Consider the following 20,698-nt stretch of genomic DNA (forward strand, 5'->3'; position numbering starts at 1 on the left):
TAAGAAAGGAGCTGCTGCTGAGGAGGACTTGCGTCTGGCGGGACTTTGAGAGCTGTTCTTCCATAGCTCAGTGCTGCCGGCCGCCTTCTTGGCTGCCTCGCTGAGGGCAGGGGGGCTCCTCCTGAGGGCAGCGACAGCTACCCGTGGGCTTTCCTCGGTTTCCTCACTGCTTTTCTGAGCTAGGACACTGCACGAGACTATTCTCAGGTTCAGAGCTGTGTGTAATAAAAACTATTTGAGCATTCTGTCCCTGCTCAAAGCCCTGCTTCCTCTCACACTGCTGCCATTTCCCAGATCCAGTAAAACACACGAGTTTTTCAGAGGGGGCTAAAAAGAGCGGCTTTGTAATGAGGTGTCTGCTGCTGGAAAAGTTGCTCAATGCAGTCTGTACAGGATTGCTGCAAAATGTAGGAGGATTTGGCTGTGGGTGTGATGGGGACGCTTGTATGAGGGGGAGTGCGCTGAGGAGAACAGCGGCGCCCGGCAGGCTGCCAGCGCTGGAGGTGCGCCCGGGAAGAAAAAAAAAAGGTATAAAATGCTGAAGTAAAACCCCTTGTTGCACTTATGAGGTAAAGGGGGTCTCCTGGATTGGTTGCTCCTCGGGGAACGTAGTCTTGAGTTTGGATCTCCACCAAAAGCCTTCAGGAGGTGACTGCAAGTCTAAGGAAAGGAACTGCTGAGAGGAAGAGCTAAAATCTGGGGTAGTTTATGCCAAAGAATGAAGTAAATGATCAGAGAAGGACTGACAGAAATAAAAATTGCCTCGATATTCATGTGTTGTCTGTAACAAAGGCACTGTGATAAATTGGTGCATGAGACTGAAATAAAAGGTGTGGGCTTTGCTGCTCCTCTGCATAGGCTGTGAGCATCCTATTGGATTCTTCAATTTTGCACTTTAATTGTCAAAGAAATGCAGTTTCTGGCTAATTGTGTGAATAATTATTATCAGTGATAGAAATTAGGAAACTCCTTGCTATATTGCAAGAAGTTACTAAAAGAATTTATCCTCTAACAGTTCGCCAAAATGCTCAAATCCATTACAAAAACAGACCTCTTTATTTTTTCTGCTACAAGGAGTTTAGTTTGTTGCTGAACATCAAACTTGACTTTGCAATGAAAGCAGATAGCTAGCCTATAAAAGATGGTTTTAGTTGGCAATGCTAAAGTCATTTTCCCTGCTGCAATTTGGAAGTCCTAGTATAGTCTGCAAGTTTCATTACTGTACTAGTACAATTAATCAGAATACTATTCCCAGATATTCTGGCAACTCTGATTAAATCTGTGTCCTCTTCAATGATTAAACTAGGATGAAATAAGACATTCCACAGCATATGCTACTGTCACTGAAATTCATCTCAGAAATGGTGTTCTTAGCCAAAGAAAGTCTTTATGAAGGTCTTTCTGCTTTGTAGGTTAACCCTAATTCCCAAATGTATTTTGTGTTTGTATTTTGTATTGCTTCAGTCAGGCATGCTTATTCAATCTTAAAAAAAACAACAATCTACCTATTTAAACATAGAAGGCTATCACGTGCAAGTTCATTTTGTAAACTTAATATGCTAAGAGACAGTCACCCAGATTGGAATCCAGGCATGTTGATGGGAAGTGACACGACTGTGGATGTATTCTTCTTTCAGGAATAAAAGGTAGGCTTTGTTCACAATGTCAGTTAAGCCAGCACTAAATTCACTCAACTTTCTGTACCTGATATCAATTCAGGCATGAGCACACATTTCTGACAGTTCTATTAATAGAAGGCCTAACTACAGCATTGCAGACTGAAAGGTTATATAAAACAACTCTATTTCTATTATATCATAATGAAAAGTATCCTGAATTTCACCATTAGGTCACTCACTGGAAGTCATCTTACTTAAAAAGGGAAGACTCCTATGGCTTATGTATAAATTCGTTGTGAGGAACATAGAAGACTGTGGGCTGGGAGAGAAAAGATACGGTTTAAGCTGGCATGGATGACCTGTATTCCTTTATTCTGGCAGCAGGTTCAACCTTGGAATATAAAAGTAATATGTATTTCTTTATAGGAAGCTCTGGCAACTGTACCCTGGCAAAGGGTACAAAAGCTCTGGCAAAGTACCCTAACCTTGCTCTGTCAAATCACCTCACAACTCCAAAATGTAGAACATGTCAACTGCTGGTCAGGGCAGGTGTGTGCCTGTGACATAAACTAGTTTAGTGTTTCCTTACAGCAATAAAGACTCCATGGAATCCCATCATGAAAATGAAGCTGTCATGCCACGGCAGAATGGGCACTCTGTTGGCTTGCAGTTTGTGTTGCCTGTCCTTGATCACAACTGGCTATCTGTAAAGAGGTAAGAGCCGTTCTGTGGCTAGATGAAGTGATCTCTTCTGTTCATATCCTACCTCTGTACTCCTTATGCACAAACACCTCCCTATTGTTTGCTGAGGCAACATGCAGTACATTTTAGAAAAAGGTCTCAAGATAGGAGAGATTGTTTTCTTAAATTTGTTTTCCTGTCTCTGACATGCTGCCTCTCTGCAACAGTCTCTCCCATCTCTGCATTAGATGGAAGGACAACAAGAATTTAGATTACTTTCTCTTTCCTGTGACCATTCCTTGTATGATGACTATTCTGATCTTACAGCCATTCACTGTGGTCCTTTCTGCATCAATCTTTTCCTGTGGCAAGGGCGTATTCATAATCATTCATTTTGTAGGAGATTCTGGGAGTTTTTTGTCACCTTAAAAAGGATCGAGGTTTCACCTTCAGCATCTTGCTTTGAACGTCTTTCGTTTGACTTTCTCCCCCAGTTCCTCACTCACAACACAAATCACAGATTACACTGGTAGATGGTTCCTGTTCAGTAAAGAGTCTTCCGGCTGGATTCACACTGTTAGCAACATCTGCTCCTCTACTTCAGCTTCTTGGCAAAAACAATAAGCTGACGGTAAGATAGACATAGCTCCCTGTAACATGTTCAGCAATGTTCATCTGATTTTACATGCTGGAATCAGCAAGAAGACATTTTAAATGGTAACAACATGAGGTATCAGTTTTAGGCTTTAAAAAGGATCCTCTTAGGCAAATGGGGACCATATTGTGCCCATTAGAACATTTGTAAGTTTGAGTTTCATGCAGTTGATATCTAGCAAACAAGTTGTTTTCTTAACAGTAAAGGTTATATATTTTTCAGGACTTATATTCTGGATCCAAATTGTTGCCAGGAAAATGTTTGTTGAGTTGTGGTGTACCACTCTACCCCTTTGCAACTGTTTTGCCTGTGCACTCCTTCATATATAAGGAGATTCTTTTTGAACAAGCCTTGGCTGAGTTTGCATGTGAATAGTAAAATCCATATTAGTTCTTCATATGCAAAGGTAACATTCCACCATTACCCTGGATGTGTATCATAAATGTAAATTCTCTGGAAATTGCTTATCAGAGAGAATTTGAGGAAAAGGAGACAGCAACTCAGTTATTTTGTCTTTGATTCATAGCTCCCTGCCATCTTGAATAAGAGCGTAACAAAAAACTAAAAGCTGTTTTGTTTCCAATTAGGTACGACCTATAAATAAAGTAGGAGACTAAACCTGGGGCTGAACACGCCAGTCTGGCCAGAAGTATTTTGTGTAAGTTCAAGGCTACTCCTACAGAGCAGGTTCAAAAGTTTAACTGTTACTCAAATGTTGTTGGGCTCAAGTTTCACTGGGAAGTGTGTGTGCATGTGAGGAAGGGGGGTTTCCTGGAAAAAAATGGACAAGTGAACCAGTAGCATGGCAAACAGAGAGAAACCTGGTGCAGGAATCATTGCAGCTGCTACAGCGCATCTTTTCAGAACATACCTCAGTGCACAGCATGATGAAAATGTTTATATTTACTTGTATTGTAGCAATGTTCAGATTCTCCAACTGAGATCAGAGTCTAGCTGGGTTAACACTAATCCTCGATGATCTCCTGTAGAGGTAAGAATCTCCATTCTTCCATAACTGTCCAAATAGTTAGACTGGACATGGGTGGCAGTCTGTGGTGCTAAAATGACTTGCCCAAGATGCCAGAGCAAGCCTGTACTGGAGCCAGAAATAGGAGCTAGTCCTGTCTTCCATTCCCTGATACATGAAACCACAATGGCTTTGATGTTCAAACCTCACCGTGTGTCTGTCTGTCATTCCCTAAACCCAGCAGTATTCCACCTAGGTCACTGACCACAGATAAGGGTTTTGGTAGGGGCATAAAGAGTGGAAAATGATTGCTTGAGCCAGGGAGAAAAGATGTGGATGTAACCTAAGTTGTTCACTGAAGGGTGACACCTAAACAAAGCATTTTGATATGGCTTTTGGATAAGATTCCTGGTTTGGATCAACTTTGAGGGGAATGGTCATGCTAAAAGTGTCTCTGGAACTGCAGGAAATCCTTACGGAGCCTTATGGTGGTGTCAACTCAGACTCTTGGCAGGGTGGCTCTGTTTAATACCTGCGTAAACGAGAATGACCTTGTTCTAAACTTTATTTGTATAGGCTTATATTATTACTTAAAGAGATAGCCCTCTCAGCTGGGAAATTGAGGATTTCCTTGCTCATTAACGTTAGAATTAGGGCAAAATGCCCACTTGAGAGGTGGTCGCTTTAGGCAACATGGACATGCTTTTTGGGCAGCACATTGCATTTCTTCCTTCACTATTAGTGAGAAACAGTTAACTTCAGAATCAAACAGAAGATGAAAGCAGCAGCAATTAATGATGAAATGACTGCTCTGAGTGCCAAAATAGTTATGGGAAGTGTTAAGCTCAAGCGAAAAATGCAGTTTCCTAACTCATATTTCTACAGAACTGAGTCTGAGAAATTTTTCCTTTGCCACCTGCAAAGCCTGACCTAATTGACAATCAGTTTAATATGCCTGATGGAAAGCAGTCATGAGATCCACTGCTGTGTCAGTTTTCAATCCTTGGAACAAATACAAGGATGTGAAATATGAGGCAGATAGTAATTGATTTGCCTTTTCTGAAATGCTGGGATGTTACTGGAAAGAAATAAACTTCAGTATTCTTACTTGAAAAAAACAATAGCACATATTTGAGAATGGTTATTTGTATATAAATTTGAAGCCAGAGGTTAAAATACAGTTTTCATACTTCCTTTTTCTACTGTAGGCTGAAACTAGATATTTAAATAATTGATTAATGATTTAAAATGGCAAGTAGGAAATCTTAATTTACATAATTTATTTTAATCATATTTTACATCTATAATCCTTAACTCTTTAATTGAACAAAACCAGATTCCTTGTGCTTTGCAGGATGTTACTTTTAGTCAGAAGGACAGGAGTAGTCCTTGATTTAAGCTATGTCAACGTGTATCTATTCACACTTTTGTTTATGTCTTTTAGTCATTAAGTACTGTTTGATATCCTTTGTTTATTAGTTACTGTGATTTTTAACTGATTATTTCTGTTAAGTTACATTTAGATGGGATCTAAGATTCAATTAAAATGTGCAAAGGAATTAATGAGAGAAGAAAATTTGTCTTTAGCTCCCCCACCTTCCAAAATATTAATACTAGCAGATCTTGTCCTTCCACATGTTTGAGCTAATCATCCTACTGCTTGATTCTACCCATAGTTTGGAAAAGGGAAAAGCAAGCTGCCTTCCTTTTTCAAATCCCTCTCGAGTTCTCAACTCTGAATGAACCAGTCACCAAAATGAACTTGTTGAATAAACTGAAATGAAGAATTCACTTTCTTTCTGCACCTGCAGATGAAGCTACTGTTATAAAAAGCTGGTTCAGCGCTCACCAAGCTATTTCTAGTCACTTACTTAGCAACACCCACCCGTTTGGTGTTCTGACTTTCTCTGAAATTTCTGCAGCAAGCCTGGACTGCATGTATATTTTGTACTTAATGATTCTAGATTTCACTTTAGTGTTGGCTGTCCTGATTTCACATTTTATTTTAAATAGGACTTTTTTTTTTTTTAAAGGATAGACATGTTTGGTTTAAATCAAAGCACGACACTTTAAAATTTGTTTTGCCCTTTAAGCTGGTAAATTTCTATTTATTTATTTCTTTATTTATTTTTGCTCACATTTTGCAAAGTGCTCATCACTTACTTCAAACTGTGGCTGGCAGCTGTTGTTTAGGAGGTATATGAAGTGCTTGGCAAGGTTCTTTATTTTTTCCTGGAATAGTCTAGAACGGCAACTTGCAGTTCTTTGAGATATACTCATATTTGTACGTGTGACGTGTTCTAGTGCCTTTGCTAGTACAAAAATAGTACAGTGCACAAAAGGGAAGAAAGCACATATGCATGATGGGTATGCATTTCATAGCAAATTGCTATAGAGACTGACTGAGCAATGGATATAATTGTAACCTGCACAGGGGTAGGACATGGAAACAAGCAGCACGGCCTATGCTGCTGTAGTTCAAGGGGCAAATCCCTTAATGCGAATGCAGTTACACAACACATGAAGATTAGTCCCACATGGGAAGCAAAATGGGTTAAGATAGTGTAACTACAGACATCTATGGCCTGTAGTATTATCATATAATACAACATTTGCGTCTACTGGAAAATTATACTGCTGTAATTATAATGTACACAGGTACTCTGGCAACAAATTTAATTTCTACAGAAGCCCAAGGTAAAACTGGGCTTTGAAGCAGAGAAGGAAATACCAGCTAGGCCTGTTGCTGGAAGCAGGTGAATGGACGAAAGGGAGGAGCGCCTCCAGCCTAGGGAGTTCTGGTCACTTCTTGCTGCGATCTTGCTTCAGCACTGGATTTTTCTGATCTTAATTTCTTGCTGTGTATGACTGGTTTGTTCTTGCGTAAGTACTAGGCTGTGAACTTCTCAGAGGAGGAGAAAAAGGGGGAGGGAGTAATGGAGGCAGTGAAAACACAGGTGGCTTGAGTTATATTTGTCTTTTTTGAACAGATTAATCACTCTGCTGATTTATACTGTCCACCAACACAAGCTTTATTGTGAGGTACTGAAAATATTTTTTTTTACTGATTGGAAGATTGAGTGACTGCAGTTCTTCCACAACTTTGATAAAGTTAGTTAAACTCTTGCAACTGTTCTAAACTTCAAAGACAAAGGTTCTTCTTAGCTTCATTTATCTTGCTGATTTACAACAGTAAATTTTCATAGTATTTTTTCAAGTAGATATGCCAGATGAAGTTGATATTAACGCTCTTATTGATAAGAGTTGTAGCCTAATGTGAGCATTATTTTCTGCTATGCGTTATTTTTAGCAGTTACAGTGTTACATAACAAGGGAACATGACTAAATATTGGCTATTAATGAAAAGCATCAGAAGTGCTACTTTGAGTGCGGAGCAGGGACTTTGTCACGCTTCTGACTCGTAAGAACAAAGAGATGGTAGTTTCTTCACTGGTCCTGAATTTGTTTGAAACAGAAGTTGCTACTCGAGCCATGAAAATAAAATTCTGTTATTAGTAGCCTGAGAGTCTGTATTACAATGTTGGATTGAAAGTGCACGAAGTGTGCAAATGCCACCATGATTCCAGGGAAGAAAGAAAGAATGCCCTCCTTTTATTCCCACACTTTTTAATTTTATATGGAAGACCTTTCGAGACCATCTTCAGACCAGGGAAAATTACTAGTAGTATAGGGGGTGGATGGAAGGAGGTTATGAATGGAATGTATTGACTGAAAGGTATAAGACATGAATGTGTCTATACTTCTAGTGGAATACAGTGCTACAAATACCAGTCAAATGGTGTGAAGGAAGGTTGTTGGATACTTCAGCGCCTTTTATGCTTGATACCACCTAAACATCATTCTGTATTTCAAGAAGATGAAATACCTTCATGCACCTACAGAAGTAGGAGTTCTCTCAGGATGAGTACCTGGAAAGACCTTTGTGATTGGTCTGTGTTAGATACATGTAGGCCCTCTCGTGAAGCGAGAATCCCTGGCAATGTTCACAAATCCTATTTTAACAGAAATATGCAATTGTCCCAGTCTTACTGAGGGAAAATCTAGAGATACCAAATGGTTTGTCTACGATCAGAAACTGGATGGCAGAGCTGTGTTTCAAATCCTAGGCTAGCACCTTAGCTTTGGTTGTCCTTCCGTGATCTGCCCCCAAATATTTTGTAGCTCCCAGACAATCAGAAACGCTGGCCTGAGTCTTCTCCAATCGAGACTAAGTTCTAATTCTTATTTTAAACAAGACTCAGGTCAGTTCTGATGTCTCGTTATGAAGCATCCCTGGCTTTCTATTATCTGTGTTCTACATTAGAGTTATTTCCACAGCTCCTTTGCTGCTGAAGATCACAACAATCTGTAGGCAGTATATCGGTTGAATACATTACTGAGCATCTTGCAGTCTATGTTGGTGTTCAGAATTTTATGGGCTTGGGAACAGTGCAATTGTATGTGATGAATGAATAAAGAAAAGCATTATAATAGCAAAAGATGCCAGAGAAGAATCACATCTTACTGCAGAAATAAAAAGAGACCTTTTATCATAGGGAAAATGGAGTAAACGACAATGAAATCTTATGTAGACATAAGAAAAGTGAAGCATGCAAAGTGAAACACTAAGTATGTGGGAGACAGAAGAATGAAAGACACAATAATTATTTTCTAAATAAGAATAAAGGGACCTCTGGGCTACACCTCTTTCTCTTGTAACACTGAGAAGGTGGCCATCCCTAAATCCTGCCAAGAGTATGTAAGCTATAATGCATGTTTTTACTGGAAATGATACCAAGGAACAGATTTGTGTTAGTGATTGCTTGCAAATGTTTACTATTGCTGAGTATTTAATAAATAACAATGATTCATATTGTGGTTTTACTAGTGTGCTTGCAAATTTTGTAAAGAATAGTATATGCAAAACAGCCTGAAGATCCAAGTGCTGAAGTCTGAAAATGTCTTGTGCATTAATTAACAAAAATCAGAAGCTAAGTAGGACTGTGTAATTGTTTCAAAGCTTTAGTATTTATTGTTTTCTTTCTCCCTGTTAACTATTGGTGGTACCATTTGCTTTAGAGGTATGGACCAGAGCAAGGAATTCTTCCCAACTACTCCGCTCCCAGGTTACAAATATAACTGATAGACTTCTGCCCACACGTAATGCTATTTTCCCCCATTTTTATGGTTTTGTTTCTTCTTTATTTCATTAAAAGCAGATGTTTGACTGGCCAAGGTTTTACAGACTTCATTACCAGTAGTTGATTAAAATCAAAAGATGCACAGGAAATAAGTGAGTCTGGCCACTTTCAGCATCTGCTCTCATGTTGGAATGGAAGCTACGCACTGCCTAAGGAGGGTAACTATCAGTGATACTATAAATATCTTTTAATCCCTATTTTCTCTCTAGATCATTTTATAAGTCCTTCCAAATATTTGCTCAATAGCTGTCATAAATAACAGCATCCTGGGGTTATGATAAGTAAGAGCCCAGAAATGACAAAAGTTTTCTCTGTTGCTGTCAGAATTTCTCAGTGCTGATGGGCAATGCATGGCAATAGAGAGTTCATGTACTTACCCTTACCAAAATGGTGAATAGAGGTTGCCTGTGGCTTTACTGGAAGCATTAAGTGGTAGTTAATTTGCTTTGTGCAGGACACTCTTCTGGGAAATAAAGGCATTCTCAACACTAAATTAGATTATTCTTAATTTAAATCTATGTGTATGCAAGTTTTCAGTTAAGCTTAAGTTTAACATTCTCTGCAGTGATTAAAATACTGTGTTCACTTGCAGAATGGTCTCTCTTTTTGGTCTGAAGCTAGCAAGCCTAGGAAGAGAAAGACCTCACGAGGAAAGGCCTCTATTTTTTGTTCTGTCAATGCTTGTCTGTGTGTCATTACTCACAATAAATGGCTCCTTATCTGTTATGCTGTCTTCTTAATTAAGAGGGCTCTGGTGTATAAAAGTGAAGACTGCAATGATCACCCAATGGTTCTTCTGGGGATTAATGTTTCACTGTGGTAGAAAGGTCAAAACATAGGTTAAATAGACATTTAATCCCATAGTTTTTTTTTTTTTTTTCCCAAATCCATGCAGATTTCACAGCCATTTTCTGCTGTAATTGTGGCAGAATCATCCGCAATCCTGAAATGCAATAAATCCAGTTATCAGGTATACCAGGAAAAGTGAGTTTGAGCCAAAAAAAAAATAAAAATGGTAGAGGCAAAACCAGTTAAATTGGTTAGCAAGATAGTGTCTTTGATGCATGTTAACTGTAATGCCTCACTTCCCTTGACCTCCACAAGCTGTTCTGTGTTTGAATAAATCTCAGCTAGAAGAGGAAGCTCTGTTCCAGTGATGTGCAGCTTCCTCCTTTGTCTGATGTTAATGCAAAATGTGCTAACTCACAAAGGTTTTTTTCTTTCTTCCTTTTCCTTTTCTGTTTCCGTTTCCTTCTCCTTTCCCTTTTCCTTTTTATTTCTTTTATCCTTTTTCCTTTTTATTTTATTTATTTATTTATTTTTATTTTGAGAAGGAGGGGATGATTAGTAGAATTTGAGTGTCTTTATCTTTTACAGCTCTGTGAGCATGTGCTTGAACAGTAATTTCTCCTGCTATACCTTTTGAGGCAGAAATATGTGGATACAAATGAGGAAAATCTTACCTATGAAATGAGTTATTTGGATAAATCCCTCAAGAAGTTTTCATAAAGTTGCATTTTTTTTCTTGATTTAAAAGTGTAGGAGAAGACTCTGAACTAGTGTCCTTCCCCAGACAAAAGCATGATCTGCATCCCTGGAAGTTTAAAGCTATATATGGATTAAATGTAAGTAATAATGAAAAAGGTGGAGTTTACAGTATAGAATATGTAAATTTTATTTGCTCCTATCTCAAGGCTAAAGTATGCTTACACTGGATCCACACTAAGTTTTATGCCATTACCCAAGCAACATGAGAGAAAGCATTTCAAACAAAAATACTGGCTGAGGTGGTAAAAGGATGAGGTTACTAAAAAAAAAACAAAAACAAAAAAGTGGTATTTATTAAAACTCACAGAATGAGAAGCTTCCAGGCAGGTATTTTCCAATTAAGTCTATAGTGAAACAGGTGGTCCAATCGGTTTTATTGCAATTTTCTAGTAACAGAGGACTGCTTGTGAAGCATACTGGTCTCATAATTATTGTTAGTCTGGATTGTTCAGTCCCTTGGTACATATTTGTTCCATACAAAAGGGAGAGACAGACAAATTGAGTAATGGCTCATACTGTTAGCTTTGCCTGCAAAGGTTTGGAAAAAAGTTGGCAGTCCAGTCACGTATGGTTGATTCCTGATTATTCAGCTACTAAATTTTATTCTAAAATATTAAGTATTTCATAACACTATTTTAATCTATTACCAGTTGCTACCTTAATGTTAATCACATCTAATTGTGGCCACAAACAACGCACTGAGATAGAGTAGATTCAATAAACTACAGGTGCAGACTTTCTCAAACTTCGGTCAGAAGTAGAGCACTGAAGTTTCCTTCTTTCTGGTCAGGACAGGATGTATAGCTGAAGGGAATAAAAATTTGGTAAATGCATCAGTCAGGAGGACCATAATGCAAGAAAAATGTACACGTTAGTAGATGAGTAATCTCTGGAGTTTTGCACTATGGTCTTTTACGAGAACAGGGTAGACTATTGATTCTATAATACATCTGAAACTGAAAATCATGCTGAATTTTGCGCATGATTACATTACTTGAGTAGCTTGCTCTCATGACAGATCTGTCACTGTTTGGTTTAAACTGTAAATCAAACTGCTATCCCTACAGACACGCAACCGAGATAGTAATGTGTTAAGTCCAAGTGTGCCTTTACATATTATCAGTGCAGAGTGGGTTCAAAACCAAAAGTGATTTATTGTGCAGTTGTGGTTCAGAGACCACAGTGACAAACCTTAGAAAGAAGACAACCTCTTACCTAAGTTTATTTCCTTCTGCAGCTCCTGCATAGTTATCATCATCGTCTCTATGTCTCCTTGGAGTGGAACATTTCAGGTAGGTCCAGGCAGCTATTTGTTAGGCTCACTGCCTTGCTGAATTGCATTATTTTTTGAACTTTTCAGACACTAAATTTACTAAGTCTTGTGGCAATCCATATTGCAGTTATTTGTAGAATCTTAACATTTTTGGATTTGTTTCCATCACATAGGTTTAAAATACATAATGGCTATGTCTCAAAATGCTGACCATTTCCACATATGTGTACGAACACACACAAGCATATATTCTCTTTTGGCTACTTTATGTTTTTTGTCTGCATAATGGATGTGAGAGGGAAGATACCACATGCAGCTTGCTTCTTTCCTCTCAAAATCAGTATTGGTAGATCTGGTCAATGATTAATGTTATTTCCATATTCAGTTCTTTCATACTCTTTGTTGCTATTTGCTAGTCAGGGGTTTAATAAGCTTCCTTTCGTTTTATGTATAGAAATGCTTTGGAGTTAATCAGGATAATAAAATATTCCTCAATTTATATCTTAAGGACAACTTGGTTCACTAATAACGGCCCTTCTGACCTAGCTCTCTGAGAAAGCTCTGGCAAAGCCTTCAAAGCTGTTCATGGATGCGGCAGCCTCGGTACGCAGAATGTTTGATTTTGAAGGGGTATTTGGATAAATAAATACATTTGAAGGCTTTTTGCAGTAGATACTTGAGAATCCGTTCAGGGGAAACTGGAGGCTCTCGCATCAGTTGTCTGTGAACAGCCCTGTCTAGATTGCAGGCACGGCACGTTTGTTGGCGGCGTCTCACCTGGATTTAATCAAACTGACAGGAACACACCAGCGGCTGCAGTGCAGGCTGCTCCCGCGAGCCTTGGTTGGTAATGTAGCACTGCCTGTGAGTGCACAAGGCACCTCATCGTCAGCTGCCTCCTACTCACACCACGGCCTTGCCGCTTGCTAATGAGAATGGCAGCACAGGTTTGGCTGTGGCCACGACAGGGTGGGAGCCTCAGCCGCAGGTGGAGCACACAGCACGGAGTGGAGACCCACCAGGACTGCTGCCCAGGCGCTGAGCAGATGCCTGGACAGCCAGGACACTGCGGGCGAGTCACAGCCGAGGGCTCTCTGGATGAGTAACAGCCAAGAACTCAGCTGCACGCTCGGTTTGGAATAAGCCAGCTTCCTAAGCGCATAAAACTGCCAGGGCTTGGCCTGCTCTATGTCCACCGACCAGTTCAACTGCCACCAGAAGTGCTGCTTCCCGCGGCGGTTCCAGTCGCGCTTCTCAGGTTCAGCCCTCACCACGTCTGCTCCCGCAGGCAGGTCGGGAACAGGGTAAGAAAATCCGCTGCTGCGCACGTGGCTAGTGCCAAATGCCTCCCATAAACAGGGGCTGACTTGCTGCTACCATAGAAGGATTTGGCTGCTGGTGGCTTCTTGCATGACACGGCCACGAGACCTCGTGCCTAAAGGAACCGAGGGGAGAGGCGCTGCTGGAGGCAGTCTGCTGGGGCCAGCGAGCTGTGCTTGCGCCGCTCGGCACTCCTCTAAGTGACACAGGCAAACACCGCCAGGACATTGCATATCCCGACCCACAGAAGGGAACGAGTCAGCCAGAACAATATCTGGCTGTAAAGAAACGAGCTGTAAGCTTGCCTAAAAAGAAAAAAAAAGAACAAAAGCGAAATGATACCGGGCAGTGCTCTGCAGCCCGTTCAGCAGAAGCGCGTTGTCACAAAGCTCCGCAGAATTATTTGGCCTGCTGTTGCAGTGTGTGTGTGTGTGTGCGTGTCTGCCCGTCTGTCTGGGTGTCTGTCTGTCTGCCTGTGCCCGTGCCCGTGCCCGTGTGCGCGCTGGGCTCAGCCCGGCCGCCGCTCCTCGGGCGCCTCCCCGCGGCACTGCCCGGAGCAGCCCCGGCCGCCCGGCTGAAATGAGCAGAGCTGGCGTTTGCCTCCCCTACTTTTAAAGCCAGCTGGTCTTCGGGGTGATTTGAGCATTTCTTTAGCTTTTTTACCCGCGGTTGTGGCTGCAGATAAACTTTTTAATTTCTACAAAGCGGCTCTGGTTCCTTGTTGCTTCCAAGCATAGTCAGTTCTTGACTTCGCTGCATTAATAAAGCGGTGGGATGTGTGGATAGTAGAACATCTACTCATTGGAGGTTCTGTAGAGAAAAAGTAACAAGGAAATACTGACTAGACGGCAACAACTGCTTACTGATGTGGTAAAATGGCACACGGAATTGTTTTCAGAGGCAAGCTGACTTCAGTGGAGTTGCCATGTTGGAGTGGGAGAGATGCCCATAATCTATATCTAAATCCTCCCTTAGAAAGTTGAGAGCTAAGATGTTACAAAAAAAAAAAAAGAGTCCCCTCTTGAAATAAAATTAATGTAGATTTATTCACAATTAAGTTACACAGAGCAGGGCTGTGCCTTCTGGTTTGTGAAAAGAGAATAGAATGCAATACTGCACTGTTGAGCACGCAAAAGTAGAGGAGTCCAGATTTCACAAAATGGCCAAGAATACTAGATGCCATTTCATTTTCAGTTTAGTCTGAAGTGTGAAACACATGGTCTTCAAAAAAAAAAAAAAATTACCACAACATAGACTTGTCTTAATCTGTGAGTCACAAACCGATCTGTAATTGTTCCAATTAGCTGCCTCACTCTTAAACTCTTACAGTTTACTGTTGATTTTCACTTTAAACTTTCTTAACAGGGTGCAAACATAAATTATCCTCTGAAGCTGGTAATCCACAAAATGGCTCAAAAGACATGTGACTAATTATTTTTCTAAAAAAAATAATATAATAGGAAAATTCATGCTGGCAAAGTTAAATAAAAACCTTTTCCAAATCTGAATGGACAGAAGAAAGGCAGGGAAGAAAGGTAGCTACGCACACTAGAGAAACTAGAATGCCTTCCTGTGTCCTTTCTTCCCCTTTCAGTCCCCTTTTGGGGGGAGAAAGGGGAAGAAATCCTGTTGCTCAGTTCAGAACTGTGGAACATGCACGGTTCCAGCAAGGGAGCAGAGGAGTGCAGGTTGTTTTTTGTTTGGTGTCGTTCCCACACCCCTACCCCAAACCGAAAGTAGCCTGCAATGTGAGTTGTTTGCTTAAATTGCTGATTTGACCTCAAAGCTCAGGATCTTCTTGGAAAGGATTCTGTTCTGGGGGCAGATCTGGCAAACTAACTAAAACTGCAAAGCAGATGGGAGGTAACAGGGAGAAGTGACTGGTTAGGTGGCAGGGACAAAGGTTTTATTACATGTTTTTTTTCTATTTTAATGGAGATGGATATGTGTGTGAGTATGTGATGTGGTGGTAAAGATCTGAGTTGCAGAGAAAGCAAATGACTTGTCCAGAGCAGCACAAGAAGTCTGTGGTAAAAGAGGGCTCAAGTCCAAGATAGGTAACTGGTCTACTGAACCAGCTTCTCTAGCTTCTCTTTTTTCTTTCCCTCTCTTCTGTAGAAAGGCTGCTTTTAGCTCTAACAACTCAATGAGACCTTAGCAAAGATTGTTTTTTTTTTTTTTTATACATGATGTCTCTGAGATCATTGCAGAACTGTGCACTTTTATTTCTTGGATGCACAATGGATTATTTTGCTTCTGTTTAAGTTGTCTTCTTCTATAGCACTTTTGATTAGCAAAAACACAGGACTAAAGCTTCTTCTTCTTCTTTTTTTTTTTTTGTAAAGTTCTTCCTACTGAGAGGAACATTTAATTTCAGTTTTTAGTGGCTGGGCTTCATCGCCGGAAATGACTATAGTGATTGAAGTTCCTCATAGCTTGAACGTAAATTGACTTGTAGCTTGTTGCACTAAGGAAGCAGTTTATAATATATGGTGCCTTTCTGCGCTGGGAAATATGCAGAACCCTAGTGCACATGAAAGCACAGGCTTGCAGTCCCAGCCTCCTCCTGAGGAGCAGAATTATGGAGCTACTGAAGCCCATGAGAGACAAGGTCCATTTGTGTCAGTGTCAAGGAACAGTCCAGCAAAGAGAGATTACCTGACAGTTGGTGTGCTATGCTATGCGAATTTAATAAATTTCATGGATTGGTTTATTGTACCAGGTGAGAGTCTATTTCCTCTTTCTAAGGAAAAAGAAATTTCTCCACAGTTCTACTTATTCCTTAGCTACAAATGTTTTGTAATCTAACGGTATACTTCTGTATGTCAGTTTAATCTTTCTTGCTTATCTGCTTTAGCCTGTTGCTTATGCTCTCTATGAAACTTGCAACTATACATTTGAAAAATGAATAAATGATCTGTTAGTTATTAGTTGTTAATAGAACTCTTACACAAATCATGTCTGTTAAATGCTTAAGAGTCATAGTTTTAAAGCTATGTTATAAACAGACTTTGGTATACAGAGCAAATAATCTATTTTCGTGTCTGGATTCCAGAGACATGACTAAGAAACTTCTCTTTATTGTATACAGCAGCTTACGAAGCCTTCCTTGGCTTAAGTACATTAGATGTGGTATTCCTGTATCTGAAGTGATGACATTCCCTCCATTGAAAGTACAAAAAATTATGTTTTCATTGTGCAAGTTTGTTTAAGGAAGGTTTAACTTCCTTATGAGCTGGTGGAATGTATGTGATTTCTGCAATGAGGAGTGTAACATGACGGTGTAAAAAGAATGGAAACCCATTTCTCTAAGTATCACCTACCAAATTTAGAAGTTGTTTTCTAATAAATAATATCCTTCCTCCAAAACATTTGTTCTTTGATCTAACCATGAACAACAGAGCATTTCTTCTATTAAACTAATGAGATTTTTTTTTTCCACTCATGTAAACTGTGGCCTGTATAAATTCTTCTGCTTAGAATCACCTCTAACCATCTATCAGGCTTCCAGGGATCTTATTTAGAAATGTGCAGGAAACACTTGTGAGCTTGCTGTATTTTACTTCTGAGTGTCCTAGAAATCATAAATGTTTTAAAACCTTGCAAAAACCTCAAGGAAGGATTGCTAAATCTGGAATTAATATCTAGTGTTAGTACACAAAATAGTTATTTTTACTATTTAGACCATTAACAAACTTAAGACATTCAGTCAGTATCTTTAAAAATTGAGAGGCTAGTGGGTTTAGGAGTTAAAACTTTTTTCTACTGAACACTTATTAACCACACATGTAAGAGGGAAGGAAACAAGTAGGGGTGCACGCTGAATGATATTGCAAGACTGCTAGTGAAAAAAAGTCCTGTGTATGAATGATGTTGTCAAATAACTTTCCCTGGAGAAGGGTAGGGGACAGGAGAGGACAAAAATACCTTTGAGCAAGAACTGGAATGCTAGGAGGGTATGCACTTGGAAGTATAAAGTGTCAACAGTCATTTGGCTCATTCCTGGCTTTGAACTATTCTTTGACTCCTGTACATGCTAAGAGTTTAAAATTTTCAAGAAGGCCTGCGAAGTAAAGGTGGCCTACCAGTTGATGTGCTCAGTTTCTTGTGTGTGAGCTACCTTCGGGGACTTGTAAAATTCAAGAGCAGAGGTGGGGGTTATATCCAGGCCCTTGAAATAACAGACATCTACTTTAATTACAATATATGACTAAAGCACTTTTTAATCAACTCTATGACCTCTTAGTCCATGAGGGAATTTTATTTACAAATCACAGTTTGTACCACAGCAATCTACTCTTATCTGCTAGAATTTAGTTGCAGTGCTGAATTCTTGCATCAGTACTTTCGAGCTTGGCTGCCCATAGATAAGATATCTTGTTAAATATAAGTTAACAGGAGGGTAAAAAAGCAGAGGCTCGAGTACTTGTTTAGTAATTTGGTAAGTAATTACTTGTTTAGTAATCTGGTAAGTAATCTGGTGGTAGTTAAGAGGTTGTGATTTCCAGGCACTTTTCCTCACAAGATTTGACGGAGTTTTCATCGATCTTCACATGGTAAATAAGCTCTTCCATTTAGTTGTCTGCTAGAATTGAGACTTCAATTCATTAAAAATAGTGATCATGCAGACTTTTGCCCCTCTAATCTGTTACCCTGTTCCAAGCTGCTCACATCAATGCCTTGGCATTTGCCAGTATCTGGTCAGGCCAGTTGTTCAGTTGTCTGGAGGGGATAATATTTTAATGGTGCTCAGTTTGAACATTAGTTTGAGCTGAAATTGTGGTTCAGACCAGGTCTTGTAATAGCTGTGGTTTGTACTAAATACTCTAGTAGTTAACAGTTGAAGTTCCTGTAATGCAGTATTTCTGTGTGTTGATAATCACCTACCAGGAGAATAGATACTGTCAATTGCTGTGTTTTAATTCTGCCAATTTCCCTTGCCTAAGACAGACCTTTAGCAGGTATTTGTTGTTCTGAATGAGGTCACAGACTTTAACTTCTGAGACCATTCAGAAAACTCTAAATATGTTCAACAGTCATTGAGAAACAGCTATAAAACCCCCAGTGCTGCTGTTAGGCTAGACCTTGGTCTATACTGACTTGAAGTCCCATCAGTAAATAGTGAGGAGACTACGCTGCAGCCACGAGGGCTGTGGGAGAGCATGCATTTAGCTTTAAACTAGCTGTCTCAAGAGTGCTTTTCAGTTGGCTGCAGCAGCACAGGACATGGCATTACATTTAAAATCCACTGTAGGAGCAGAGTAGGTACCTTCTGCTAACCTGACGCTGAGCTCCATTCCGCTCCAGATCAGCTTCTAGAGGCAGGGCAGGCAATTTCACAGAATGCATTCTCTTAAGTGGTGCCTCCATCTCTGAATAACATTTTGATTTAGACTATAATAATGGCAAAACTAAAGCTGCATGAGAACACACTTCTGTGTTGAGATCTTTCAATGTCATCAAAGTATGGTTATTCAAAATAATATCTTTGACTTTTTACTTTCTATTTCAGAAATACAGTGCAAAAATGCAGGCTGGGTGTGATGGTAGATCTGCAGCCTTGGAATGACACAGAGATGAAAATGAGCTTTTTGTCTCAGAAGTATTCATGCATCCATGAAGTGCCAGATCCATGGATCTTCCCTCCGATTATTGCTTTTGTGGATTGCTTCCACACTTTTTGACAATTCTTCTAACCTTTTCCACAGCTATTGAATGGTTAGAAATTGAGATAGAATTTCTGTCAGCTATTTATCACAAATGGAAATAATCACTTTTGGTGAAGTTTGTCTGTCACTGTCACCACTAGAAAAACGTTAATTTGTAAATCCATGGTTATTTACATCTCAGCTGATCTCTGCAAAACTGTCATGGAACCACGGTCCAATCAAAATAACTTCTCTCTGAATTACAGTAGTATTTCTCTGTCTGATTTTGCCACCATTGGCTGAGGAGGACTGTAGCCATTTGCATTCTGGAAAACCCAATATTCATTAATTTGAATGTTGTATATTCTGAAACTGTTAACACTTTCAAAAAGAAATACAATGGTTGTGATTGCAATAGTCAGTACACTGACTCTTGTAAGCCTGTATAGATAGTAGAAGATCATGAATTTTATCTACAGTGATAAGAAATTTAAATCTCTGTGTATCTAAGTTTGTGGTAATGGTTTACATGTAAAATGGGAAGCTAAAAGTGCTGCCATTCTTGCAAGCTCCCTTCTTGAAATGAATCTGAGTTGGCAAATGAGTAGAATCACGACGAATAGTGTACTTTGCTGTCATTCAATGTTTGACTCTATTGCAGGGATCCTCTTGGATATACAGCAATACTTTAATCTCAGCGATGGGGAGGCAGGTCTACTGCACACAGGTAATAAAATCTCTTAAATTCAGATAGCTTGCTTTGCCTAGTGTCTATATGGTCTGTTACTAAAATACAGTCTATAACTTATCTTTTCTAGTTCCTACTTGTGTGTGGTATTACTCTTGTGGGCAGGCAGACTAAAATGTGAAACTGAAAGTCTTTGGTTCAAGAAAGATTAGACTTAAGTTCTTCAAGAATCCCACAGCATGTATTAAAGAATTTCTCAGTTAAGAAATACAGAAATTGAGCAATTTGTGCCTGTTTTATTTTGCATATATATATATATATAAATACATCTATGTTGTTCTTTTTCTAAATGCCTACTGTTTCTTCAAACTCAGCCTGCCTTCAATCTTTACACTAAAAAATAAATAGAGTTTGTCTGAGGGCTGAGGAGAACCATAAGAGTAATTTGACCAATATTGTACTTATGCCTTCTTGGATTTCTAGTCTTCATCTTGTGTTACATGCTGGCTGCCCCCTTCTTTGGATACCTTGGTGACCGGTACAACAGGAAAATCATCCTTGGAGCTGGTATTTTCTTCTGGTCTGTTGTAACATTAGGAACCTCATTCATCAGTGAATCGGTATGTTAGCTTTTTAGAGGGTACTAATAAATCATCTGCGTATATCTGCAGGATTTGATGCAGTCCTCCTCTGATCACATTTGGAAAAGCCGTCAGTGAGCACTCGCTCCCCAAGCCTGGACTAAATGAACTTTGTGCTGGAATGCTTTATAGGACGGTAAAGTCCAGCCAAGACAATGGAGCACCTACACATTACTGTTGCAATTGATGGGATCTTATTTCTCTCCCACATTCTATTGATTATGACATTAGGGTGTAATGCATTTTCCAGCAAGTTTGGACAATCTGTTGACCATATCCTGAAATTCTGTCGGTGTGTCACTGTAAGAAAGAAACAGCAGTGGGATGTTGAGGGAAGCAGGTGTGAACAAAGGGGCTATAGACATATGCAATAGGCAGCCGAATTCTTATCTCGTATGCTACATTTGACCCACTAAAATACACCTCTTTAGTAGTAAGCTTTCTTTCTTGAATAGAC

At 39.7% G+C, this 20,698-nt stretch overlaps 1 protein-coding gene across 6 annotated transcripts in view; it reads left to right on the forward strand.

Annotated features, from left to right (window-relative positions):
* Positions 1-20,698, forward strand: part of SPNS3 (SPNS lysolipid transporter 3, sphingosine-1-phosphate (putative)) — a 46,331-nt gene that overhangs the window by 131 nt on the left and 25,502 nt on the right. Inside the window, exons 2-7 of one of the 6 annotated variants that reach the window (XM_083806246.1) lie at positions 1,465-1,646; positions 2,211-2,333; positions 10,661-10,748; positions 11,909-11,963; positions 19,574-19,639; positions 20,084-20,220. In XM_083806246.1, coding sequence (XP_083662372.1) covers positions 1,621-1,646; positions 2,211-2,333; positions 10,661-10,748; positions 11,909-11,963; positions 19,574-19,639; positions 20,084-20,220 — 495 coding nt within the window. In that variant the 5' untranslated portion in view covers positions 1,465-1,620. Of the gene's footprint in view, positions 1-5; positions 1,647-2,210; positions 2,334-3,621; positions 3,947-10,660; positions 10,749-11,908; positions 11,964-12,452; positions 15,987-19,573; positions 19,640-20,083; positions 20,221-20,698 lie in introns of those variants that run through there. The other 5 variants (XM_083806247.1, XM_083806250.1, XM_083806248.1 and 2 more) reach the window with 5 other exon arrangements.

This window comes from Anser anser (genome assembly GCF_964211835.1).
Source record: "Anser anser genome assembly, chromosome: 20".
In the NCBI taxonomy this organism is placed as follows: domain Eukaryota; kingdom Metazoa; phylum Chordata; class Aves; order Anseriformes; family Anatidae; genus Anser; species Anser anser.